The 27,932-nt window shown below is 39.0% G+C and overlaps 1 protein-coding gene across 1 annotated transcript in view; it reads left to right on the top strand.

Annotated features, from left to right (window-relative positions):
• LOC126469840 (uncharacterized) overlaps nt 1-27,932 on the top strand; it is a 314,945-nt gene that overhangs the window by 280,890 nt on the left and 6,123 nt on the right. The window contains exons 16-22 of the mRNA XM_050097134.1: nt 1,313-1,502; nt 11,267-11,434; nt 16,914-17,046; nt 23,639-23,760; nt 25,827-25,949; nt 26,195-26,357; nt 26,559-26,821. Of these exons, the coding sequence (XP_049953091.1) occupies nt 1,313-1,502; nt 11,267-11,434; nt 16,914-17,046; nt 23,639-23,760; nt 25,827-25,949; nt 26,195-26,357; nt 26,559-26,821 (1,162 nt within the window). The remainder of the gene's footprint in view (nt 1-1,312; nt 1,503-11,266; nt 11,435-16,913; nt 17,047-23,638; nt 23,761-25,826; nt 25,950-26,194; nt 26,358-26,558; nt 26,822-27,932) is intronic.

Genomic DNA, 27,932 nt, shown 5'->3' with positions numbered 1-27,932 from the left:
AAACTCATAGAGACTTGGCCAGTATGGTTGCCAGACAGTCAACTACAATATATCTTACAACAATCTCTGAAAGGAAGATTAGAGTTCAATGTACCACCTATGTCACTAGAGATCAACTTCAGATTAAACAAGAATGGATAGAGGTATTGGTGGAGTCCTTGCTTAAGACACCATCCCTGCATTCACCTAAGGTGACTCACAGAAATCATACCAAATCTAAAACAGGAAGGCTATAAGAGGATTTGGACACTACTTGTTCAGAATAACTGCATCACCTCACTTGGTCATACCTCCAAATTTCTGGTCAGGTGTAGGCCGTACACAGTAAACCTAACTTAGAGAGAGTCCAGAGCACTACAGCTATAGTTTGCACCCTGTTTGCAATCATAACTGATGTTTAGAATTTCATATTAACTAATTTCAAAACATTGTTGGAAAAGGCTTGATGAAGACATTGGAACAACTCAACAATATGAACCTCAAATTCATTGTTTCTGAGCTGTATTCCTGTGGTCACCATTTTTAACATATCCATCATCTCAATCCAGATTGTTCAGTTTCTTCCACTATCAGTGTGGTCCTCCTCCAATGAATCCCTACATAATGTTCTAATTTTTATGTTACTTTATTGCTGGCCACTTTGCAAATGTAAGTCACACTATGAGTATCACAATGAGATAGCAGAATAATGCTCTATTTTTATCCAGATATCAAATTTTCACTGTTTTCACACTGCATTACGTGTATCCTACTTATTGCTATATTCATCTAATGGGATACCTTCTCAATAAAACTCTGACAATTCAATAAATTCAAAATAAAATTGAAATCTTCTGTAAATTATAAGATAATTCAGATTCAAGAAACGAACATTTCTGTTAGCTTCCTAACAAATAGCACGGTTAGTTGTAAACAGACCTGTATTGTTGCATATGTGCATCATGGGTGAGTGCATTTAGGGGGCTGCAAGGGAGTAGGGGGGGAGGGGGGAGGGGGGGGAGGGAGGGGGGGGGGGTGAGAGAGAGAGAGAGAGAGAGAGAGAGAGAGAGAGAAGCTAGTGACATTCTGTATACCATTACATGTGACTATGTGCCACACAGCAGTCAGCTACAAGTGAATGGCCACCTATTCTCATATGTTTTCTGTAGTCTGCATCCTGGAGTTTCCATCATCATAACTATGGTAAATGATAAAATTTTAGAATACTTAGAGGAATTTATGAATGTTTAAGGAATTTTTACATTTTGTGATGCAGTGTTTGAATAATAAATTAAGTTTCCTTTATCTATTTATTCTTAAATATGTGTTCCAGGACAAATATCCGAAATGTAAATGGTACTGCTGGGGCCGATGGCACCCATTTTCTACTGGATGATAACAGAAAAGCAGCAAGTGGCCAAGTCATGGACTTCAGCTCTCTTAAATTTGGATGTGATCTTCAGAGTGTGGTTTCAATGGAAATATTGGAGAGTAGCTCATGCATAGATGCTAGAAATGAAGAGGTAAGATAATAAATCATGGAATGATGTGAAAATTTAAGTCGTCCTGCAAATACTGAGGACTGAAACTACAGATTTTTGTTGAATAATATTTGGTATAGATCTGCTGGGTGCAATAATATAGCATCAGGGCTGATACGCAGAGAAAACAGTAATCAAATCCTGAGCTTTGAAAACTTTAAAAATAGTTTCTGTATTCAGAGAAAGTCATTCATGAAATAAGTGAAAGTAGTGAAGAAAAAGTGGGTAAAAAGTTCTTCCAAATCCTCGATTATGTACTGTTGGAATCTGGATATGAAAGTAACACTTAACCACACTGGAACTCTAAAATCTGGACTTCCACTGGTAATAATTTGCAAATAATCCATTGCTCAAAAATGAAAATTATAAATAGAACAACTACTGGAACAGTTCTGTGTTTGGGAGGAGGAGGAGTAGCCAGATTGTTGTAAAAAATGTAAACAAAGGGTTGGGATAAAAAAAGAAAAAAACTGAGGGAGCAGGAAAATAAGAATTAATCAGAGAGCCAAACAAACGTAACAGAAGAACAGGGAATGTTGAAAACAGGGGAAGAGGAACCAAACTGAGGGGGGGAGAGCTGAGAAGAGGACATAAAGTAGAAAGTAATGTAAATAACAACCAGATGAACAGTATTTTATTGTTTCTTCTCTTTTTCCTCTTCTCAAGTTCCTTCATCAGTTTATGACTCTCCCCTAACATCTTCTGTCTGCTGATTATTTTTTCCTCTTTTCTCAACATCTTTCTTTTATTTTTATTGTACTTACTATTCCTGCCATTATTTCATCGCCACATATTTCCTAAGATTACTTTCTGGATTTTATCTTATATATTTGATTCATTATTAGTGCATTGAGATTTAACTCTTGAGTAGTATATTCCATAGTTACTTCATTCTCATTACCTGCAGTAATGTACCTTGTGCAATGGAGGGTAGGGGGTTTTCCTATTAGTTTGCCTTAGCTACTCATGAAAGAAGTATTTTTGGAATTCTACAATATTGAGAAAGTTATATTTTTCACTTGTTGTGTATCCAACAGCTCTGCTAACAAGGGAACCTCCCCATCGCACCCCCCTCAGATTTAGTTATAAGTTGACACAGTGGACAGGCCTTGAAAAACTGAACACAAATCAATCGAGAAAACAGGAAGAAGTTGTGTGGGACTATGAAAAAAATAAGCAAAATATACAAACTGAGTAGTCCATACGCAAGAGAGGCAACATCAAGGAGAGTGTGAGCTCAGGAGCGCCGTGGTTAGCGTGAGCAGCTGCGGAACGAGAGGTCCTTGGTGCAAGGCTTCCCTCGAGTGAAAAGTTTAATTTTTTTTATTTTCAGACAATTATTATTGGTCTGTCTGTCCGTCCGATGCGAGGTAACTGCGCCGTAGTATGGGGACGCTACACATAAACAAACATCGAAACATATTCCTGTCATGTGATGCACATGCCGTCACCAGTGTCGTATAGAATATATCAGACGTGTTTCCCTGCGGAGGAATCGGTTGACCTATGACCTTGCAATCAAATGTTTTCGGTTCCCATTGGAGAGGCACGTCCTTTCATCTACTAGTCGCACAGTTTTGCGGTGCGGTCACAAAAAAACACACACACACACACACACACACACACACACACACACACACTAAACTTATTACAGTGAACAGAGACGTCAATGAACGAACGGACAGATCATAACTTTGTGAAAATAAAGAACGTAAACTTTTCAGTCGAGGAAAGACTTGAACTAAGGACCTCTCGTTCTGCAGCTGCTCATGCTAACCACAGGACCACGGCGCTCCTGAGCTCACACTCTCCTTGATGTTGCCTACCTTTCATATGGACTACTCAGTTTGTATATTTTGCTTATTTTTTTCATAGTTCCATACAACTGGTTCCTGTTTTCTCGGCTGATCTGTGTTCAGTTTTTCAAGGCCTATCCACTGTGCCAACTTATAACTAAATCTAAGGGGGGTGCGACGGGGAGGTTCCCTTGAAAGTACACAGCTGGCCATTAAAACTGTAACACCAACAAGGACAGCAAAGAATGAAGTTTTGCTTATTGTGTATATATAATATAGTAGGAAGAATAAATGATTAAATTTGTAGATCATTTGGGGATATACAGTGTGCAAAATTTAGTACACAGAGCTGCCACCCCTGACAGCAATACTGGCTCTCATCCAGTTGGGAATCAAATTAAATTGAACTTGGGTGATAGATATGGGTATGTCATTCTATTTTGCTTCCACTCTATGCCAGAGTTTATCAGTCATAGTGGCTGGTGAGTGGTGGTGTGCCAGTCTCTTGGCAGCCCATGACAAGATGTTTTTATTGGCTTAGAGTTCTGAAGAATATGTCAGCCAGGGCAGCAGTCAAACACCCTCTATATTGAGGTAGGTCAGGACAGCAAAGGCAACATGTGGCCTTGTCAGAAAATGATGTCATGGAGTCCTCAAAGATAGGCCACAGCCATTAGCTTTAACATGTCAGAAATGTAATGGCTGCTGTCCAAATTACTAACTATGCAAGCCATAGGTGATCATGTCATGTACCCATAACTATCACACAACAAGCTCGGCATGTATGATGGTAATGAATACTGTCTGGCAATTTTCATTCTCCTTGGAGCCTCCAAACACAGGTACATCAACCATATTGTTTCATGCAGAACTGATACTTGTTTGTAAAGTTGGCATGGTACCACTCCTTTGTCCAGTGTTGTAGACAGGCACACCACTGTCGTCTCACCTCTCTCTGCTGCCAAATCGAGGGAAACCACAACAATGGTTGTCATGTTGACAGTCCGTGGTACTCCAGCTGTCACTACCCTTTCTGTGTGGACAGGTGTCTTGCTAAAAATAAGCCCATTCATTACCTGACTCAAAGTAATTGATGTTGCTGTACAATCCTGCACAGTCAAGTGGACAATATGTCTGTTCTCCCAGGCACTAATTGTATGGAGCCTTTGAGGTCCTGCATGAATTGAGTTTGGCCCTCCTGTATTAATCAACTCCATATTTGCAGGTCAGTCATGGGACTCCAGGTAGTAGAGCAGCAATATCGCAGCACGATAAGCTTCAGTTTTGGTAGGCACAATCCTGCAACTGTTTGTATCTGACTTATCCTTCTTATATAAGGCAGAACCTGTTCTTCTTAAACTGTGTTTACACTGAGATTAAAAACATGTTTCCATTCACAACATTGTTCCTCCAAAGTCAGCAACACATTGGCAATGATGTTTGTTGTTTATATTCCCGTCTACACTAGCGACAAACATTTCTACATATGTATTTGCATTAAGAGCTATGCTGTGGCAAGTGAAGAGGAAGAATTAATGATATGTGGTGCTGCATTAATAATGCTGGACAAAGTAAGCAGACAAACGAAAAAACATAGTCATCATTGGTGGAATGAGAGCACTTGAAGACTTCCAACAAACTTTACACATAATTTCAAAGCTTTAAAAAACTTTTTCATGCTGAAACATCCCAGAAAATGATGAAAGGAGAAAAAGTTTATTGCTTACCATTTTTTCACTGTTCATGCAGTAAAGCCTCAGCATCAGACATGACATTTTAATTTATTTCTTCTATACTAATGACTCTATTCACAACACAGTTTGCAGACAGTATTCACATACACCACAGAGCGTGGCTGCAGAATTTTATCATTGTGGAACACATATTTGAAGAGATATGATGTCATAGACATTTAGATACATGAGAAACTTGATTTTGCTTAAAATGGAATTCAAATTACCAAAATTATATTCATCTAGTGTTTCATATTGAGTGCACTTGGTGACTTCCAACAAACTTTAAGCATAATTTCAAACCTTTTTTAAACTTTTCCCATTTACATGCTTAACATCATATATTTAACACATTAGTGCATTCATAATCTGATGTTTGAAGCTGTTTTATACATGGGAATTCGAGTCTTTTGAGGATTGGGGCTTACTACATCTACATCATTACTCTGCAATTCACATTTAAGTGCTTGGCAGAGGGTTAATCGAACCACAATCATACTATCTCTCTACCATTACACTCCTGAACAGCGCGCGGGAAAAATGAACACCTAAACCTTTCTGTTCGAGCTCTGATTTCTCTTATTTTATTTTGATGATCATTCCTACCTATGTAGGCTGGGCTCAACAAAATATTTTTGCATTCGGAAGAGAAAGTTGGTGACTGAAATTTCGTAAATAGATCTCGCTACGATGAAAAACATCTTTGCTTTAATGACTTCCATCCCAACTCGCGTATCATATCTGCCACACTCTCTCCCCTATTATGTGATAATACAAAACGAGCTGCCCTTTTTTGCACCCTTTAGATGTCCTCCGTCAATCCCACCTGGTAAGGATCCCACACCGCGCAGCAATATTCTAACAGAGGACGAAAGAGTGTAGTGTAAGCTGTCTCTTTATTGGACTTGTTGCGTCTTCTAAGTGTCCTGCTAATGAAAAGCAACCTTTGGCTCACCTTCCCCACAATATTATCTATGTGGTCTTTCCAACTGAAGTTGTTCGTAATTTTAACACCCAGGTACTTCGTTGAATTGACAGCCTTGAGAATTGTACTATTTATCAAGTAATCGAATTCCAATGGATTTCTTTTGGAACTCATGTGGATCACCTCACGCTTTTCATTATTTGGTGTCAACTGCCATCTGCCACACCATACAGCAATCTTTTCTAAATCGCTTTGCAACTGATACTGGTCTTCGGATGACCTTACTAGACGGTAAATTACAGCATCATCTGCGAACAACCTAAGAGAACTGCTCAGATTGTCACCCAGGTCATTTACATAGATCAGGAACAGCAGAGGTCCCAGGACGCTTCCCTGGAGAACACCTGATATCACTTCAGTTTTACTCGATGATTTGCCATCTATTACTATGAACTGCGACCTTCCTGACAGGAAATCACTAATCCAGTCGCACAACTGAGACGATACCCCATAGGCCCGCAGTTTGATTAGAAGTCGCTTGTGAGGAACGGTGTCAAAAGCTTTCCAGAAATCTAGAAATACGGAATCAACTTGAGATCCCCTGTCGATAGCAGCCATTACTTCGTGCGAATAAAGAGCTAGCTGCATTGCACAAGAACAATGTTTTCTGAAACCATGCTGATTACATATCAATAGATCGTTCCCTTCGAGGTGATTCATAATGTTTGAATACAGTATATGCTCCAAAACCCTATTGCAAACCGACGTCAATGATATAGGTCTGTAGATTGATGGATTACTCCTACTACCCTTCTTAAACACTGGTGCGACCTGCGCAATTTTCCAATCTGTAGGTACAGATCTATCAGTGAGCAAGCGGTTGTATATGATTGCTAAGTAGGGAGCTATTGTAGCAGCATAATCTGAAAGGAACCTGATCGGTATACAATCTGGACCTGAAGACTTGCCCGTATCAAGCGATTTGAGTTGCTTCGCAACCCCTAAGGTATCTACTTCTAAGAAACTCATGCTAGCAGCTGTTTGTGTTTCAAATTCTGGAATATTCCATTCGTCTTCCCTGGTGAAGGAATTTCGGAAAACTGTGTTCAATAACTCCGCTTTAGCGGTACAGTCGTCGGTAAGAGTACCATCGGCACTGCGCAGTGAAGGTGTTGACTGCGTCTTGCCGCTTGTGTACTTTACATACAACCAGAATTTCTTTGGATTTTCTACCAAATTTCAAGACAATGTTTCGTTGTGGAACCTATTAAAGGCATCTCGCATTGAAGTCCGTGCCAAATTTCGCGCGTCTGTGAATTTTAGCCAATCTTCAGGATTTCGCATTCTTCTGAACTTCGTATACTTTTTCTGTTGCCTCTGCAACAGCGTTCGGACCTGTTTTGTGTACCATGGGAGATCAGTTCCATCTCTTACCAATTTATGAGGTATGAATCTCTCAATTGCTGTTGCTACTATATCTTTGAATTTGAGCCACATCTCGTATACATTTGCATAGTCAGTTTGGGAGGAATGGAGATTCTCTTAGGAAGGCTTCTAGTGACGCTTTATCCACTTTTTTTAAATATAATTATTTTGCGTTTGTTCCTGGTGGATTTGGAAGAAACAGTATTCAGCCTAGCCACAACGACCTTGTGGTCACTGGTACTATATAAGACATGGCAGGAATGACGTGCTGTGGAGCTGAATTTTGAAGACAGTTCTGGTGTTCATAAGTTCAGTAGGTTGTTGCCATCTGATTTCAAAATTCTGTAGAATATTATGAGGCCAGTTTGCCCAAAGAAAGGCATAACTTTCAGAAAAGCAATTCTGGTGAAACAAAGACTTGTTGTTCAAATGGCTCTGCGCACTATGGGACTTGACATCTATGGTCATCAGTCCCCTAGAACTTAGAACTACTTAAACCTAACTAACCTAAGGACATCACACAACACACAGTCATCAGACTTGTTGTTAATCTTCAGTTTTTGATGTTGGAAGATTCCTGTTAAAGCCTTACATATTTATTCCAAATTTCAAATCCAGCCATATCTCAAACAATTTCTGCAGATTGTGAAGTAGGACAGAGCATAAACTAACACTAGCACTGCATAGCGGCATTTAGTGGCAACAGGCCAGAAACAATGTTCCTTTGATCTGTACTGATACAGCAGTGGAACACTGTTCTTGTATTTGACAAATTGTTGCAAACATCAGTAGCCCAGTACTAGCTGTGAAAAATGTTGTGAATGTTGTTGCAGAACATGTTTCTAATTCAGTGTAAACACACATTTACGAACAACCAACGTTCAAATGTGATTTCTGAGTGGAAAAACTTGCTGCACAATCTTTCCTTATATACAGAATGTAGGAAACATTATCCTACCTACTTTGTGTGGTTGTACTGAGTAGTTTAATTTGCATATCAAAGTGTGTAATACACTTCATCCCAGTTTGACATGTGTTGTAATTTTAATCGTTAGCAATATACATGGTGCTTTTACACTTCACAGTATGACAGCTGATGTACAGGGTGGTTGTAATCAAAGTGCAGCTACCCATGAAGGTCTACGCTCGAACTCTTACAAAAATCTGTGAATGCTGCGATTATAGAGGCTTAATGGGTGGGGGACACTATATCACATCAACAGTGTAAGAATAAGTTGGAAATTTGTGTTAGTCAGGGACCATGTCCAGATGGCCAAAGCGGTTCAAGCAACCACTCATGAGAAGCAGTAAATCTGGGTTCGAGTCCTGGTCCAGCACATATTTCAACGTACCCCATTGATTTATTTCAACACTCACTAGCAGCCATTGTCTGTCTTTTCTTCAGTTCTAGTTTAGATTAACATGTATTCCATTTTCCCAGCTGAAGGGTCTGGAGTCTTCCACTAGAACTGCTGAGAATAGTATGTGATACATAATCTCCTTGCTTGACTTGTTATTCAATCCTGAATTTCCCACTATCTTTATGAAGTTTACTGCAAACTAATAGCATCAACATGTACATTGCTTACTGTGCTAAAACATGTTCAATCAATGCCTTATTTATTTTGACCAATAAGACCATACAAGGCATGACCCCAGTCCAAAATGTCCACCAAATAACCAAAAATTCAATCAGCGTCCAACAGGAGCAAACCCAGAGGTCAGAGAAAAGTTTCATTTATCACTAAGTCCACAAAAAAAACACTGAATGTTATGGAGAAAACACACTGTACCATGTAACTTTGCTACATGAAATATCTTGTTGGTGGGGTTCAAATGGTATCCACTAAATTACAACTGCTTCATTGGCTGTCCACAAATTTGCCAGATACCTGCAGTTGAAGCTTATGTCATTTATCACAATACTGACTGAAGTGTAGGTGTCATGTCACAGTATTGACTGAAGCTTAAGTGTCGTGTCACAATACGGACTGGAGCATGGGTGTCGTGTCACAATAGTGACTGTTCCACTTTGTGACATGCCCTCTACTACTGTTAAGCTGTGTCACGACTAACAACTGCACCAGTGTAGCATTCATAAATTAATACAATAGCTTTTATTTATTATAACTCCCAAAATACCTTTACTTGAACTCTTGTACACAAGTAATCTATACAGATGAAAAATTAGTCCGCCAGAAGTCATCACTTCCAGTAATAAATGCAGCACAATGGCTGTGGTGGTTCCAATAATGAATATAGTTACTAATAACATGTATTCCAGTTTGGCATCTCAATAATCTACAGCACTTGTTGACAACTTTGTAACTGTGACCACAACTGTGACCAGAGTAGAACTGCAACTGCAACTGCAACTGCTCTGCAGCCTTGGACTGCAGGTTATAACACTGCAGATTGCTACACTGGATCCATGTGATTGGCTGCCACTGTTGAAAATCTCCTTGCCTGTTGGCTCTCCTGGCTGCATGATGTCACTGTAATCTCTGGTTGATGCCTGTAATGGGTGTGGCAAAGTAGTCCATCTACTGTAAGTGACCTCTGAGAACAGCCACCGAGGGTTGTGCTGCTCATGACCTCACTTGCGAGGCATGCAACCTGGAACACAAAGGTGCTGAAAGGGATGGATATCTGTCCAGCAGGGATAACTGGATGACGTAACAATATCATCAACTGTCTATCTGTACTACCAAACACAGCAGCTGAGAAAGTTATAAGATAAACTTAATACAATGACATGAACTGTGTGGTTCTATTATGTTTCTTTCATTCAACATTAATAATGTTCCAGTAGCACCCAATGGCTGGGTGAAGTTCGTATAAGAATGACATGACTATTTGCAATCTGCATATTACTTGTTTTCCACTAACTGATTTTCAGTTGTTTGAATGGTCTTTTACTCCAACACTTCTGTTTCTTACTTTTCTATTTGCTTTTTGCAGGAGGAAACTGTGGATCTGATTGCTTGAGATTTGGTGTCTTCTGCTAAGTACAGTTACTTCAGTTTAGTCTGTTGCTGTTTCATGAACTGTGTGGACTACTGTTTGTTGTTACATAGAAAATGACCATATAGACAATTATTGCAAAGTCATTATTTCACAGGTGTATTTCAAGTGGCCAGGTGGACCATTTATATTTTTGTCCTGAAGGCTACATATCCTGTGGTTATGTTTGCTAAATAAACTTGATTCCAGGATTAACATTGCAGAAAAAAGAACTATACAAATTAGCATAGTACCACATGTTGAAAAAGTGTTTTATGAACCAGAATAAGGTGTCCCACAGTATGGCTCTAGTTACATTTTCTAATATTTTTTATTTATTGGTTGCTTACCATTTTAAATTGCTAGAAGGTTTAAATGTTTTTATGATACATACTTCACCCCTTACTGCACCATACTACAGCTGAGCCATGGTGAGTTAGGTCATTCCTTGCAGTGCTATCTTTGCAAAAATACACAATTTTTTTTTTATTGTGACTCATTCTTAAGGGAATAAATATACTATGAGGTTGTTGTCAGTATTCACTAGAGGTCTGGGGTAAACACCTATAGTATCTTTATTACACATTTGTGAGTATTCATTAGAGGTCTGGGGTAAACACCTATAGTATCTTTATTACACATTTGTGAGCAAAGAACAATTTCTTTGTAGTGACTGTAGAGCAATATTCATTGTCTTTTAATGAACACTGTAGTGTTATACATCTTTATTTACAAAAAACAGGGTTTTGTGTTTTTCTATGTAGAGCACTCAGTAGTGTGGCTGTTAATAGGTGCATTGTCTTGTAGATACCAGCTGTGTTACTATAATTTATTTTCACTCTTTTTATTTGCCTACCTTCTCAGGTAATGAGAAGAGTTGCTGAAATGCAAGAATTGGTGCAGAATTCAGAGCAGTATCTGACACAACATCAGAGGGAAGAAAGTGATTCGGAAAGCTCACATATTTCTTCATTAGATTCTGATGCCCCTGGTCAACTGAAACACAGTGATTCATTACTCTTGTTGGCACAGGTAATGTCTCATTTAAATTTTTTTTTAGTTTATGTTCAGTATCTGCATTCAATGACATTTAGACAAATTGAAGAGTGGAAGTGGAAAACATTGTAAGTGCCAAATCTCAAATTTTTCAGGAAAATCAAAAAACGATGTATCTCTTCTTGTACATAATTTATTTGTATCTAAAAAATTGAGAATGTATTCTGATATCACATAATTATGCTGCCCACTTCATCACTGCAAAAAATTATGAGGCAAATTAGAAAATAAAAATAATTCATTAATAATATTCTGAGTGCCATATCAGGGAACTAACTGGTTGTAAATGCCAGTAGGAAAGTTCTTGATACTTGTGCCATTAGTACTGAGGTACTACATTTTATTTGTGATAACACAAGTACAGAAAGCAATAACTACCCTGTGCTGATGATGAGGAAATGGCAACATCGTAATAATATCTCTCTGTTTTGTAATTGATAAATGTGGCCGAATTTTTGGACGAGGTATGGGATAGCATACATCTGCCGTAGTCTTTCCTTGTTTGAATACATTGACATTTTTCTATTCTTTTGTTTGAAAGTAAGAATTTTAATAGCTGTTTGAGATGGATGAGTATGAGACAGTTTGATCATACTGCATTTGGAGACAGTGTTTCAGCAATGTTTTTAAAATCAAAGAAGTCAGTTGTATGCATTGGAATTATGTGGAATGGGTTCATAGCCTTAGCTGACTCAACAATCTTGTGTAAAACTTTTGGAAAGAAGACACTGGCGCATGGCACTTGGAACTCTTGAGAGAAGCAACACTTGGCACGGAAACCGTGTTCGAAACACTTTCTCCATGATTTGACCCTTGGAGTAAGTCTAGGGAAATGCAACAGAGTACCAAGAATATAATATTACCAAATTCACATTTTGTGGAAAAAATGGTACTTACAATGATTTCAATATACTCTATTCTGTTGTTTCTCCTATTTATGTTATAATCAAGAAGTTCTTCACTATTCCAAGTTGCCAATGCCTGAGACCATCAATATTATCCATAACATTCTTAGTTAAATCTGCAGTAATGTTTTATATCAGTGATATAAACTCTCTTTATTACATGTTTAGAGTCGGCAGAGGTACCTAAAACATAATGATGGAAATCCAGTTATCAATACACAGCCAAGTTATCATATGCAGTGAGGAAAAAACTCCAAAAGTAGCTAAATTATACCAGAGACAACAGTACATCAGCTGCAGGATGTTGCAGGGTACAATAAGTCACATATGCACAGAAGGAAGTAAAAAACAACTTATAACAATGAATATACAAATGAAGTGTGGAGTGATTTATTGTCCCTTTATCAGTCTGTAGGCCACAGAATTTGCTCACATCATTCTTCTGTAGCAACAGATGCTGCTCAGAGAGCTGCTGACGAGTTGTAGATGCACCACATAGGATGAATATGTGACTGTAAAACATAAAACAGGACAAAGTGGATGGGGATGTAAATAAGAGTGCCCGTTTGACTCTGGCCTTTAGTGTGAAGCAATGTTTTGTTGCATTTTTTTGTGTCTATTCAAACTCTACACCCCCTTATCCTAGAAACTGTTGCATAAGAAATTTGTATGGTGATCAGTATAAACTTACAGTGGTAATTGATCCTGTTGAAAAACTGTTGCAGCTCCTTCAATATTCTCTCAGTTGTGGAACTGGTTTTATTACATCTTTACTCAAGGTATGACACAGATATTCGATTTCTTTTGCACCTGCTACTTCCAACTAAATGAGAGGGACCTCTATATTGCCCCGGTATTTCTACCTGGTTTTGTCTGTAAGAGTTACATTGTCCAAATAATGGCAGACACTGGGACTGGCTATGTTAATGGAAGATGGCAGGAGTAGTGGCAATACCGAATGGCAATATCTTACATTATGTAGTCAAAAAGGGGTTCAATGACCATAATTTTTTGGGATTTGTCATTTAATGGTAATTATAAATATTGGGTTGGTGCATATGTTAGTAGTGTTTTTCCATTCATGTAACAGAGTCTTTAGCCATCAGTAAAATATTCTCCTTCACTATTTGTTTTTTGATAGAAAACAGAAAAGGTGAAAATCTAAGTGTGCAAGATCAGGTGAATAAGGTGGATGGATAATGACTTACCAACCCAACTCCTGTATAGCGTCTTTGTCAGTCTAGCAGACTGCGGGCAGGTGTTATCATGGAGTAGCATAAGTTAGTGCAGTCTTCCTGGTCATTGTTCTTGGATTGTGTCTTCAAGATGTCTCAGTTGTTTACAATAGACGTCAGCAGTGATGGTTACACCTCTGGGAAGCAATTCATAGTGCCCCACAGAGTAGCTGTTCCACCAGATGCATAACATTATCTTTCGTGGATGCACACAAGTCTTTTTTCAGGGAGTTGCTGCTTTGTTTGGGCTTAACCACTCCTTTCTTTTTCTTATGTCAACATAAAGACATCATTTCTTATCACCAGTGATGACAAAGGATAGGATTGGTCAGTTTTCTTCATGAGCCAATTGATGATGAGCAAGTAGAGATGCACATATGGCCACCCACTGACTTTTGTGATTTTGGCTCGGAGCATGTGGTACCCATACACCCAATTTTGAGCCATCCCCATTCCATGCAAATGTCACATGCTGGTGGAATGATCACAGTTCATCACATTTGCCAGTTCTCGAGCACACTGATGTGGGTCATTGTGTATTAACGTGTTTAAACGATCTTCTCAAACTCCAAAGGTCTTCCTGAACATGGAGAGTCACTAATGTCAAAACGATCCTCCTTAAAATGAGAAAACCATTTTTTGCTGTGTTCTGTCCAATGGCATTATCCCCATGCATGGTGCAAATGTTTCTGGCTGTCTCCCCTGCTCTCACCCCTCTGTTGAACTCAAATGGAAGAACATGTCAGAAATGTTCCAATTTCTCCACTTGACACTCCACTTTCTAGCATCAACAGCTCCACTCACTATCTTTCTAGTTTACACAACAGTTCCTCAAGTTGATAAATTGGTTATGAGTCTGTTACAGATTGTGTTAATTGTACACTTAAGTCACCACAGAGGCCTTTACAAAACTCGCACTGAGTGAGTGGAACAGAAGTGCGACACTGCTGAATGCTTCATTGTTATGTGTGCCTGGTAGTTATTAATGCAATTAAACCCATGATAATAGTTGAAGCATACTTGTTGCTTAAACTGAGATGAAATTTATGGTACCCTAAATAAAGAAACCAAAAATATTTTCTGTTTCTTGAGAATCAACCACTAAAACTGTTAATCTCTAATTGACTTACTTGAAATGAATTGTTTGTGTACTGTGACAGAGGAGGCACCTGTTACCCATCTGTGGTGATGGGGAGCTTAAACAACTATTAAGTTTCAACATTTATTAAGGAGACCACAGCACCTATGTCTACCAGTAAACATATAGTTACACAGTTCTGATCTGCCAGGAAGCTTCATATCAGTGCACACTCTGTTCCAGAGTGAAAATTTCATTCTATAAGTATTCCCCAGAGTGTCACTAAGCCACATCTTCACAACATCCTTTCTTCCAGGAGAAAGCTGTGAGCACTGGTTGTGAATCGTGCTTTGGTAACTCATCCGGTAGAGCACTTGCTGGTAAAAGACGAAGGTCTTGAGTTAGTCCCAGCCTGGCACACAGTTTTAATCTGCCAGGAATTTTCATATAGGTACATTCCTGATTGAAAAAGTAATAGGGAATGGTTGTGGTGTAGACTCTGAAAGCCTGAGGGGCTGTTGTCATGTCTACAGCTACATGATGATAAGATGATACTAGTTACAGCTTAAGGGAATGGCTAAAATTTGCAGCTATTATATTTCTGTGGTTATTACAACATATATTAATATAGCTTGCCTCTGTGGGTATTCATATTGGTCTTGTTTACTGAAGTATTTTTGACAAAAAAGCAGTAAAATACTAAAATATCTAGATCTTGTAAATACTCAGCCTGAACTTGAAGGTGAAAATGGAAAAATAACACTGCTTGGTTTTAAAACACTTACTAATTGCTTTTGAAAGGTAAAAACTTGTCTGGTTTGAATGATACTATTTGTAATGATGAAAAACTGTTGATCAGTTAGTTTAATTACTACATGGAATCGAACAAGGGGAGGCTATTTCAAACTTCTCTGATGTTTATTGTTCTGCTGTTCGTGACAGTTTGAATGCTAGGTCAGCATGAGTACATATTCTAAAGTTGGTATTGGCAGTTTTAATGTTACTATTTAAGCCTTGTCATCTGAGGTGAATATATTGTATATTAAAGGATTGGTGTGAGAAGTCTAATGCTGCTCATTTGCTCATGTGAATAAATGATGGCAGTTAAAGCCATTCAGCTACACAACAGCTGCATCTCTCTACATTGTTGGAACTGAAGCTTAATTACAAATAAGTGGGTTTTTTCTAAGTCTACCAAAATGAGAACTTAAGTAAACTACAAATATCAGCAAGTGATAACATACTCGGATAAGACAATGGGTTCAGTTTTCTGTGAAGGTGCAACATATCTAGATTAAATCATGATCAAAAGAAATAGTGTTATAGTTCTGGATCCATCACCCAAAAACCTCCAAAGTGGCATTTCAGTCTCTCAGTGTTTCTATCTAATACTTCCTCATCTAGTTTCAATGGAGTGAATAGTGGAGGATGTGGCTGCACTACCAATGTGCTGTGCTCCAGTAAGACTTTCAGCTTTCACAGGTGTAGCTGTTGTAATAATTCCAGTTGCTGCTGATGCCGCCACTCTTGTATTTGTATTAATGCTACTAGAATGGCTTCCATGTGTAAACTGATTCTGTACACATTCAGAATCGTTTATCTTCATCACTCGTTTTATATTTGTAATATAAGCGCAATTTATTGCAGGTATAGGGTCATAACAGTAATAGACCATGTAACGGTTGAAAGTCAAATTTCAGTCTACAGCCAAGTTGCCATACACAGTCAGGAAAACAAGTCCAAGTACTTCATTTATAAACTGTGTCCAAAAGCAATAGTTCATCAGCCAGAGAATGATTTAGATTCCAGTAATTCATATATGTAGGGAAAAACATTGAAGACGAAGTCAGCCTGGTATAGTTACAAGTGAAGTCCAGAGTGAGACTGTCACCGCTTTAAGGCAGTCTGAAGGCCATATTAGCTAGCCCATATGATTCTTCTGTTGTTGCATTTGGAGGGTTGCTCAATTGCTGCACACTGTTTGTGTTGTCTATACTTTGTGGGCCACCAAAATTGGTGTCATCTTCCTACTGGGATGCAGTACATCGAACTAATAAATTATTTATTATTATTATTATTATTATTATTATTATTACCAAGTTTTAAATAGAGGAAGCTTCAATGCATATTATAGAAATAATAATGCCATGTAATTCATCATCCCCTCCCCCAAAGTTTACTTATGGTGTATGCTAGCCGTGATATTTGTATATCATCATGTCAATGATTTTTAATAGGGACAGAAGCTCATCTCAGATGAAGTAAATGATGCAGTGAGAAATATAGATTTAGGAGACAATGAACCATCTGAGAGTGATACAGATTCTATGAGTACTCCTACAAACAGTCCATCACACCGGCCACTGTCTGGTATGTATATAAAACATTTATTTTTGCATATATTACCAAAAGTAAGTAATAATATAAATAATTAAATGCACTGGTATTTTGTGTGAGTAAATAATGAATATTTTAAGAATGGGTTATTAAAGCCCATTTTTTAATTTTTTTTAAATTTTCGTATAATTGGAAGCTAGGCTATAAATCAGTCCCGCAAGTTTAGTCATGGAAATGAATCTTTGAGAAACCAATAGTAACTTAAAACTGTACTTCATAATACAGTCCTATATTGAAGAAAGTTCATGAATGGCCATGAGGAATGTCTATAATAATAAACACAACTTCTGTTACTAGTCATGTACCATCTCACAGGTTCTTTTGTGACTGCAGCTAAAGAAATACATAATGATATTTTGACTTTAATTATACATCTTCAGTTTATTCATAGTGTACATTATTTGTTTGTAACATGAGGCTGACGCCCTTGAATATCGTATAGTCAACAGAAACGTTTGAATAGCACAACACCAAGTTTTCTGAAGTTCCTGGACACCATTTTCTGTTATTGACAAATTTGTTAACTGCAATAGCTGACAAGAATCTCTTGACAGTTGGTTTGGACAGTATACTTAAGTGTCTGGCAGTCCGTGTGAGCTTATTTCTTGTGTGTATAAAAGTAATGTTTGTGTTTGGTGCTTCCCTAACATTTCCATATCACAAGACCATTGCTGACTGTTGACATAGGTGCACGTATGAAAAAGTGGTACTAGTCTTCTGACCCATCACAGGTGACCTCTGGTGGCTAGCCCACACAGCTGCTGTTGGCAGACTATTTGAAGTGTAACGTGCAGGCGGCCTGATGCCATGGTGTGTATCCAGATGTTTCGTACAGGGTTATAGCACCCCTGCACTCTTGGGGAAAGGGCAGTCCTCTGATGTTGGTGTTAGGGCAACTGGTGATGCATCCATGGCCTCTGCAGCAGATGCCACAGGTTATGACAGTGGCAGGGGAAGAAGATTCTGGCCTGAAAGAGGTGAGTAGGGGCAGAAATGGCATGCCCACAGACAAGTGTGGTGACTGCCTCCACATGAAGTACCATAAAGGTGGACCAGCGATCATGGGGTTGGCAGTAACTCAATGTCTTGGCCATCAACATAGTGGAATTGTGCCAATGGTGAAATTGTTGCCCCCTTGGGTGGCGGTACTGAGTAAGACAGTGACAAAGGACCTGACAGCACCAGCCCAGCTGGTGGCGGAAGTGCAAGTGGCATCATGGGAAGGGCCAGCAGCATGCATCAGGGCACCAGATCCTGAAGGAGAGACAGGAGATGGCAACATCCACAAGGAGGATGGGTCCTTCCCTGCAGCAGAGATGTCCCATTAGGCCAGGAAAGGTACTGAGGGAGGAGACAAAGGCAGCAGTGTTGGACCCACGGCCTTTGCCATTGTGTGAGGATGCAGCTGATTGTGGTGGTGAACCACCAACCCCTCACTGGTGCACACAATACAGACGTGGTGGCCAAGGCAGCCATAGACTGTAACCAGAATCTGCTTCAGTTGGTAGCCAAACCCCAAACCCAGATCGCAGAGCCAGAAGCGTGAAGAGGGCCGTGTCATTGGACATTAGTGGTGTAGCGTGACCAAGTGCAGGAGGGTGCATGGCTGATGACCATGGAGCATCCGAGCCAGATTCCTATCCCCCACTGGCATAAACCTGTAGGAACTCAAGTAGCATGTCAAGGCATCATCTGTGAAAGAGTCCATGATGTACTTCTTCATTTGAACCTTGAATATGCAGACAGGATGTGCTGCCTCACCATTAGATTGGGGGGGTGGGAAGGAGGAGCAGTTACATGGTGAATGCCTTGATGTGCACAGAAGTCACAGAAGATCTGAGGCACAAACTGTGTATCATTATCTGTCACAAGCATATAAGGCAATCCTTCAATTGGAAAAAGTTTTGAGAGGACCTGAACCATAGCCATGGCTGACATTGAAGGACAGTGGATAACTATGGAAATTTTGAGAAAGGATAGACAACCAACAACCAATAAGAATTGAGGAATGATCCTGCAAAATCAACATTGACGTGTTCCAATGAACACTGCTGTACAGGCCAAGGAGAGAGCATTGCCTGTGGCACTGTCTGTTGCATAGCACACTGAGAGTAGGCCACAACCCTGAGACACAATGTCACTGTCAGTGTTCTACATCTACATCTATATGGTTACTCTGCAATTCACACTTAAGTGCCAGGCAAAGGGTTCACCGAACCATTTTCATACTACTTCTCTACCATTCCACTCTCGAATGTCGCATGGGAAAAAGGAACACCTAAATCTTTCCGTTCCAGCTAAAACATGTCTCAGTCGGCCAAAGACTTGGTACAAAGAGAACCCCCAATGTCTAGACGTAGGAGCTGAAGCACATGCCACTGAAGGGTGGCAAATAGTTACATAATGGATCAGAATCCCTGCTCAGAGGCACACAAAACTGGATTGGCAGCAACAGCAGCTGTTATATGGGAGCCTATAATAGGAAGTCTTTTCACTTAATGTTGCACTTCAACATCTGAGTAAAAACAAAGGAGCTCATCCTGATCAAAAGTAGGATCCGGCTCAGTTGGGACAGGTACAGCGCATCACCATTGGTGTGCTGTGTGGTACCACTAAAAACGTATTTCATATTTTTAGCGGTACAAGGCCCAACACTGTAGGTGATATATTGCTTTGTCAGGGAACAAAGCAGTAGGATTAAACAACGAACCCAAGGGCTTGTGGTTTGTAATGACATGGAACTTAGACCCATACAAGAATACATAAACTTCTTGAGGGTGTGTACAATAACCAAGTGCTTCCTTTTCAACATGGAAGTTGTGCTGCTGAGCAGAGCTAAGTATTTTTTATGCATAAGCTATCAGATGTTCAGAACCACCCTCACACCAATGTGCAAGAACAGACCCAAAGCCATACTGAGAGGCATCTGTAGCCAAGATTAGATGGTGGCCAGGATGGAAGATAACCAAACAAGGAGCAGAATGCAATTTAGATTTCAAAAATATGAACATGTACTTGTAGGCCAGCATCCACCAAAAAAGAATGTCCTTGTGGAGTAATTCATGGTTAGGATGGGCCAACATGGTCGCTCCCAGAATGAATTTTTGATAGTAGGTAATTTTCTGTAAAAATGCTTGGAGTTCTTTTGACATCATAAGAGCAAAGCAGGGCTGTGGCAGTAGTTAAATGACGACATAAAGGCTTTACAACATCCCCAGAATACCTAAAAACCATGAATACACAATGGATGGTGGAAAAAATTGTGACTTGGCCAAGTTGCACTTTAACCCCTTAGTAACTAGGTGCATAATGCCCTTCCATGGATGCACCCATTACAGTAATGTCATCAAGATAGTTGATGCACCCTGAAATTGACACCATCAGTTGCTCCAAAAAAAATGCTGCAAAATCACACTGAATGGGAGATGCTGATATTGGTAAAACCCAAAGGGTCTGTTAATGAGCCTTTTCAAATCCCCCATCCACAGGAACCTGTAAATAGGCTTCAGATAAATCAGTTTGAGAAAAATGGTCGCTGGTGAGCTTGTACAATAACTCATCCTGACAGGACAAAGGGCAGGTGTCAATGATAGATTGAACATTAATGGAAACTTTAAAGTTACCACAGAGGTGAAGCTGATCATTTTCTTTTTTAACAATCATGAGGGTGGTAGACAACTAACTTGATGTAATAGGCTGTATGACTCCAACAACATGAGCCTGTTGAATTTTGATTTCACATGATCACGCAAGGCCACTGGAATAGGGTGCACATGGAAAAAGCACAGCTGGACATTAGGTTTCAGGGTAAGGTGGGCCATAATGTTAGTGGCACAACCTAGCCCATCTGAATAAAGAGATGACAACTCAGAACACAGAGAATCTAATTACTCGTAAGGCACCTGGTCAGAAATGAGGTGCACCACATCCACAATTGAAAAACCAAAAGCATTGAAAGTATTCAGACCTAACAAATTTTCAGTGGCAGCATCATCCACTACCAGAAAAGTCAAGGAGTGAACCACAGATTTATACACAGTGGGAGCTGTAAACTGCCCCAAAATTGGGAAATGCTGCATGTTGTAACTCACCAAATGTCAAGTAACCAGAGACAATGCCAGAAATCCCAAGTCCACAAAAGTTTGTGAGTTCAGCAGCGTCAGTGCTGCACCCATGCCCACTTGTAGTTGGAGTACTTTTTCCATCACTCACACTTCAATAAACAGTTTCTTATTATTTGTAAGCACTGGAGACACACAGTCAACAACCATGTCCATATCTGCAAGAGAGGACTGGGAATGACACCCAGACACTACTTGCCCTTTTTTACTACAGATGTTGCAAGTTGCCCTGACATGTTTCACGAAACAGTATGGGCAAGATGGGAGCTCTGCCACTGCTGTGATTATTGTTTGCCATGTCACTGTTCAGTGCAGTACAGAGGTCATGTTTGTATGGCTGCCACGTGGCCCTCCACTCAATAACTGACATTCGATGATCAGAAACAGGAGCCACTGTGGCAGTGTCACACCAAGCCTCAATTTGATCACTAGCAACACAAGACATTTTGAAAGACTGAGCACTATTTAACCCTTCTGCTGAGGATGGGTTCTTGTGCTGCAGTGCACATTGATATACCTCCTTGTCAGAAGGCAACTGAATGCTGGCATCATGGACCATAAAATCTGCTTAGGAATCATGATGAGCAACAGTAACAAACTGACATTTGCAACTAAGGTCATGGAGTTCAGCTGTCGAAGCCTGGTTGGACTGGTGGGGCTGTTTCTGACAAGAGAACTTGACACAGACTGCAATGATATTTGTTTACATACAGTAATAACTGGACAACTTACACATTCCATGGGATGAAAGTGATGCCAGTTCCTGGAGTGAGGCTAAGTGGCACAACAGCTAGTAGATTCAAGGGGAAAACTAAAAAAGGAAGAAAGGAACAAAGCCCTACACATGTTTATATCCGTTATACCAAAAGTTAGGAAGTGCTGCCGAAGCTGCTTCTCATAAGCCTCCCAGTCTTTGACCATATCATCATAAGGGAGAAAAGGTGGAAGGTATGCTGATGGTGTAGAAGCCTGCATAGTCAATGTAGCCAAAAAATTCATGATAGCAACCATAAGAGCCTGCTGCTGCTCAAGACAGATTTGATCACTGCTTCCATTGGCATGACAACTGACAAACAGTCAAATAGACCGAGCACATGGAAGTGAGCACCACACTTGTTGCCAATTGTGTCATAATGCTAGCTACAACCAGTAGTGTGGCCACTAAGAACAAAAGTGTATTTATCCACATTCAAATACACGACAAAGGTGAATGGTACAATAAGCAGTAGAACACAATTTGAGAGAGAGTGCCGGCTACACTGTCTTTATATAGAGGAGGGCATGCCATCCACATTAGACTTGTGATCCACCACAGGCAGCCTCTGATAGCTGACCTGTGCAACTGCCATTGGCAGACTGTTTGAAATGTAGCACGCTGGTGACTTGGAGCCGTAGCACGTATCCAGGTGTTGAGCACAGGGTTATAGCAATTCTACTTTTAGGCATATGTTATCTCTGATCTAATGCTTGAATTTTTATTATCCCTACAACCATATTCTTTTTCAGCACCGTGCTGTCCTGCGAGTCATCCTGACAGAAAACATGCCTATGGTGGTCACAAATTCTTACTGCACTTATGTGCACTTGGATGCATAACCAAACTCCACACATGGCACATTCAGTGAGATACTCAAATCCTGTTGGCCAGATAATATCACAGACATAAAGCTTGAACCATGTTCCATATTCTTTTTACAATATCCTATTGTAGTTACCTACAACATGGTTTATGTACACCTATCAGCAGCTAAAATGCTTCACTCTTTCAGGCTGTGGACACATTATTTTCCCATTCTTGCAAAATTTAACCAAACTTTTCAGCTTAATTAATTTAATAATTTTAGACATGATTTTTGTAGTAACTATTCAGCAATCACAATTAAAAAGGTAATTTATTTAATAATACAGTCCCAAACAGACAATTTATTAATAAAAATTTGAGAGTTGTTTGGTCCAAATTGTAGTGTTAGTCTGAAGAAAAACTAGAAGAGGAAGAATTATGTTACAAACAATCATAAATAACCAACATGGCTAAAACAAAAATGTGCTTCAAGGTGAGAATTTATTTCAGTTCTTTGATTTTTGCAAATGTTGCTAAAATTATTTGCAGTTTGTGGTTTTAAGAACTTCTAGAGTAAACTTTTATGATCAACATGCCCCATAATACTTTCTGTCTGATGTCAGGTATCTTCTTACTTCTTATGGGCAGAGGAAGATTGATGATCAACTTATAAATGTGTGTTATGGGTCGCATACGAAATTATCAGATATGATGGAATTTACTTTTTTCATTGAAATACTTTCTACAGTTGTTAAATTTAAGAATTAGTCTTTCTTGATAACATGAAATTAGCAAACAAACAATTTCTCATCAGACTCATTAGTATCTCTCTCCTTCTGCCTTCACCACCATCCTTTAGATAAGGATTTCTTTTTCTTTATAGGCAAGGAGCATTTAGGTTATCATTCCAACTCTGTTTTGACAGCCAGCGGATCAAGTTTTGGACTGCACAGTCCAGATAACCTGTTACCTATAGGGTTTCACACAAGTGACCACAGTGTTCAGGTAAGTTAAAGATTTTAAGGATTTTTAATGGTTGTACTAAGCATATGTCACAGTTTAAATGTAAATATAAATATTGAAGTAATTATTGATTAGATATTGTGCAGCTTGAGCACATCAGTAAGAAATGAAAATCTCTCACATGTACCTTTCTTCCAGGAGATCTGGTCAAGAAAGTTATGCTAGAGAGCGTCTGAGAAGTCTGTAATGTAGGAGAGGGGTACTCACCAAAGTGAAGCTGTAAAATCGGGTTGTAGGTTGTGTCTGGCTAGCTTAGTTGCCATGTGCCTAGTGCTCAGAGGGAGGCATTGAACCTACAAGCTACATACGTCGTCCTGGAATAGCATGAGTTTTGTAGATCTGATTTGTTTGTTAATATCTTATGGATACTACAGTCGCCCATAAATTTATCTTGTTGAGCTGGTCATGCTATTCAGTCCCAGTTAATAATCACTGTTCTCAGTTCCTCTTCTTCAAAGATTTTATGAATTAGCTGGAAAACAAGCTTATTTCTCTCCTCAAACAATGTAAAGTGCCCTAAACAGATTTCCATAATTTTTACCATATACTGTCAAATTAACGATCAATACGATGTATTTTACAATGAGCACCAGTCTCCTCCTTATCTCTGTTTCATATACAATAGTGTATGTTCAATGCATTACATTTTAAATAACATTCATTGCTAATGCTGGCTCTTTGGTTATTCCTTGCAGTCCACCATAAAACCTTCCATCAGCAACTGCAAGGAATAACATGTCCACCAAAGCAAATGACTACTTTCTTTCATCACTCATGCACACAGGAGGTGCAACTCCTGTGTATGTTCTTGGCTCTGCATAAACAGAAGCATAGCTACATTGTTTTGCTCCACTCTAGCTAGTTCAAGAGACTTAAAATAATAGTTTTTTCTCTCTCTAGTCATGTGAGTATCTTCCATTTCTCAAAGAGTCTAAGAGTGTACCCTGGCAATCCCTAATGAAATGTCATATTAAACTACACAGTCTATAAGAGCATTGCCTGTAAAAGGTAAGGTTCCAGGTTCAAGTCCCAGTACATCACACAGTTTTAGCCATTTGGAATTTTGGAATTTGTAGCTACAAGATTTCAGTTTTAAATGTATAAGAGCATTTAAGCCATCATTACTTCCATGTATCACCTCTAATTTTGCAAATATACAGGCAAAAATCTGATTTATGTTCTGCCAGCTCATGTATTTGGGAGGCAGGGACTACTTGTATCTGCTTCCAGCACCCCCATGAGGTGTATTAAGTTATGTTACATGTACAGAGCCATGAGAGGTGCTAATTAACTTGCTAAATGATCTGAAAGCACTTTGTTGTACCTCATGTTCTGAGGGGTCTGTCTAACAGAATATTTTGAAAACATTAAAAGCATAATTTATCAGATACAAAGAACAATTATGCTGATTGCTGTTTGAAGAAAATTAGTTTTGAAATTATTTGTATTGTCATCATTTATGTGCAATGTGATAAATGAATTCATCATTACTACAGATCTTACTCGCATGACTGCACCCAGTCACTGGATATAGGTTTGTTAATATCAAATATTTACCATTTTAGTTTAGACGAGTCTAGCTCAATATTTGCTAATAATAACATTATTGAGTGAGAGAGTACATGTTCCTTGAGTTGTAGAAGACTGTTTTAATTTTCCAGTAAGTTTCAAAACAGTGCACTCTATGCCACCAAGAGAAATATTCATTTTGTATGCAAAATATTACTATACAGTGCTACTGTGAATTAGTATTGTTTCCTAACAGAAGTTGGCTCTGGACAGAAACTAGTCAATATCAGCCAACTTCTTCTGATCCCTCTGCTCCTACTAACCCCCATTAAGAAGCGTAAAGTCACACTGTGAGTTTAATAATGATGTACTTGCAGACATGGTATTATGAAATCGCTTGTAGCTTTACAACATTTCTCTTTCCTTCTGTAAGAAATTGCTTATAGTTATTTTATTTCATTATTACAGTACTTCAGTACTAATATTTCTGAATGTCTCAAACATTTTGTAGACTGATTTTCATGTGTCTTTTTCTGCAGGATTTACTTAAACGCTTGCAAGAAGACAATACACTCCCATACAATTTTGCAGAAGGTACATTATACCTGGATCCTGATATTATTGACCTAACAATGATACCACCACCAATTACACCAGATGAGGTAAACATTAATTCTATACTAAAATTATTTGTATATTAACATAAAGACTACCTCTCTCTCTCTCTCTCTCTCTCTCTCTCTCTCTCTCTCTCTCTCTCTCTGTGTGTGTGTGTGTGTGTGTGTGTGTGTGTGTGTGTGTGTGTGTGTGTGTTGTATTGCAGCTCGTGCAACACTGTGTAATGCCTGAGAGTGCAAAGCAAATGGTATATTACACAAATGAACTAATTTTTATATTTACCCCACAGCTTACACATGAGGGAGCTAATACACTGTTGCCACATCTGAGCCTTCCACCAACTCCATTTGCTGATCATTCACCACTTGAAACAGAATTACAAATAAGAGAACAAAGAATAAACAATAGAAACAAGTGTTCAAATCTACGGACCCACAATGATTCTTTTCTTGGTAAGTTTAATAGTTGTCTACTGAAAAAAATCAGCCTGTACTTTTTTAATCATTTGAACTTCATATATTCTTAAGTTTTGCAAAGTTGTTATGCTGTTGTCAAGGGAGTAATATTAGTGTGTTCCCTTAAAAAACACAATGCATACCTTGAAAATTTTTTTGAAGTTTCTCAGCAAAATTCAATCACAACAATTGTTTCAGGTGATTACTCAAATAAAGAAGGAAGCATAGAAGTGCTTTCGAACTCCAGTATGTCAGATACCATACATTCTGGACAGAATGAAGAGTTGCTTCCAGACCTAGATTTAAATTTGGATTTGGAAGCTTTTCTGGCCTCAGTGACAGTCCCACCCCCAAGTCACCAGGCTACTGGATCTACTGAACTCACTCCTGAAGAAATAATGTCTTTCATCATACCACCACCTCCTGTAAATGGCAATGACATACCCACTACTTTGATGAAGGTAAGTAACAAACAGCTGTTAAGAGTTCAATCTGTAGATACAGATGCACAATTCTGTCATTAAATATTTTTTCATGTGAACCTCTTACAATGATAGAAACCTCCATTAAAAAAAAAAACATTGTCCCACATAGTGCCATCTCCTTATGCTTGTACATGAATATTAATGGCAGTAAATGCAATCCCAAGATACTTGAAAATGTAGTCTGTTTAATAAAGTTGCATATATATTCCATTTAGAACAAGTGGCGTGCTTATTTGTAATATAGAACATCTGCAATATATTTGTAGTTGCCATGTTGGTGCAGTTTGTGGCTGATAAGGCAGATATTGTAACCTCTCTTTAGGTTCGACAAACCTTTATTGGACACAAATTTAGCATTCTGTAACAACAGATTAAATTCTCCATTAGTCAACAAAATCAAACAATAATAGTCCCCAATTTAAATAAATATAGATCCAGGCATGACTACTTAGGTGTGCATGTGTATATTATAATGTTACACCCAGTTCCAAATAAATATTATGGTAGTGGAAACCACACATTCGTTAAATAAAAGTTCTATATTGAAATATTACACCAGGTTAAAGAAAGCAGATAACAGACCCATCATTCTAGTCATGCTGTAAATCGGAAAGCATTGCAATCACTCTTCAACCAGAAGTCCAATCCAGTCCAAGTAAACAGTAGTGGCAGTGTTAGTTCACTTTGTTTAGGTCAAGTTGGAGTACAGCAGTCAGCAAAAGAAAAACTGAGAGCAAGCTAGCAACTGGGCATCCTCATATTGGCCCCCAACAGAATTTCGAGTGACTGGTCTGTGATATGATTGGCGTCCCTGCCACACTGCCACACACACCCTTGCCAGACATGGGTGTTACTGTACACATCGATACATCCATGTCTGCCATTTGCATGTTCATCAGGGGTTTCTAAAACATATGCACTATTCCATTATGCATTCTGCACAAGACAGAGAATACTTTGGTTGGTTGGTTGGTTGGTTGGTTGATTTGGGGAATGAGACCATTAGATTGGGGAAGGATACAGAAGGACGTCAGCCATGTAGTTCCTGCTTCTGAAACTCCCCATCAAGCTAATACACACACACAAA

Source organism: Schistocerca serialis, chromosome 3 (assembly GCF_023864345.2).
Source record: "Schistocerca serialis cubense isolate TAMUIC-IGC-003099 chromosome 3, iqSchSeri2.2, whole genome shotgun sequence".
In the NCBI taxonomy this organism is placed as follows: domain Eukaryota; kingdom Metazoa; phylum Arthropoda; class Insecta; order Orthoptera; family Acrididae; genus Schistocerca; species Schistocerca serialis.
Note: the sequence above shows the minus strand (reverse complement) of the source record. Positions and strands in the feature narration are given on the sequence as shown.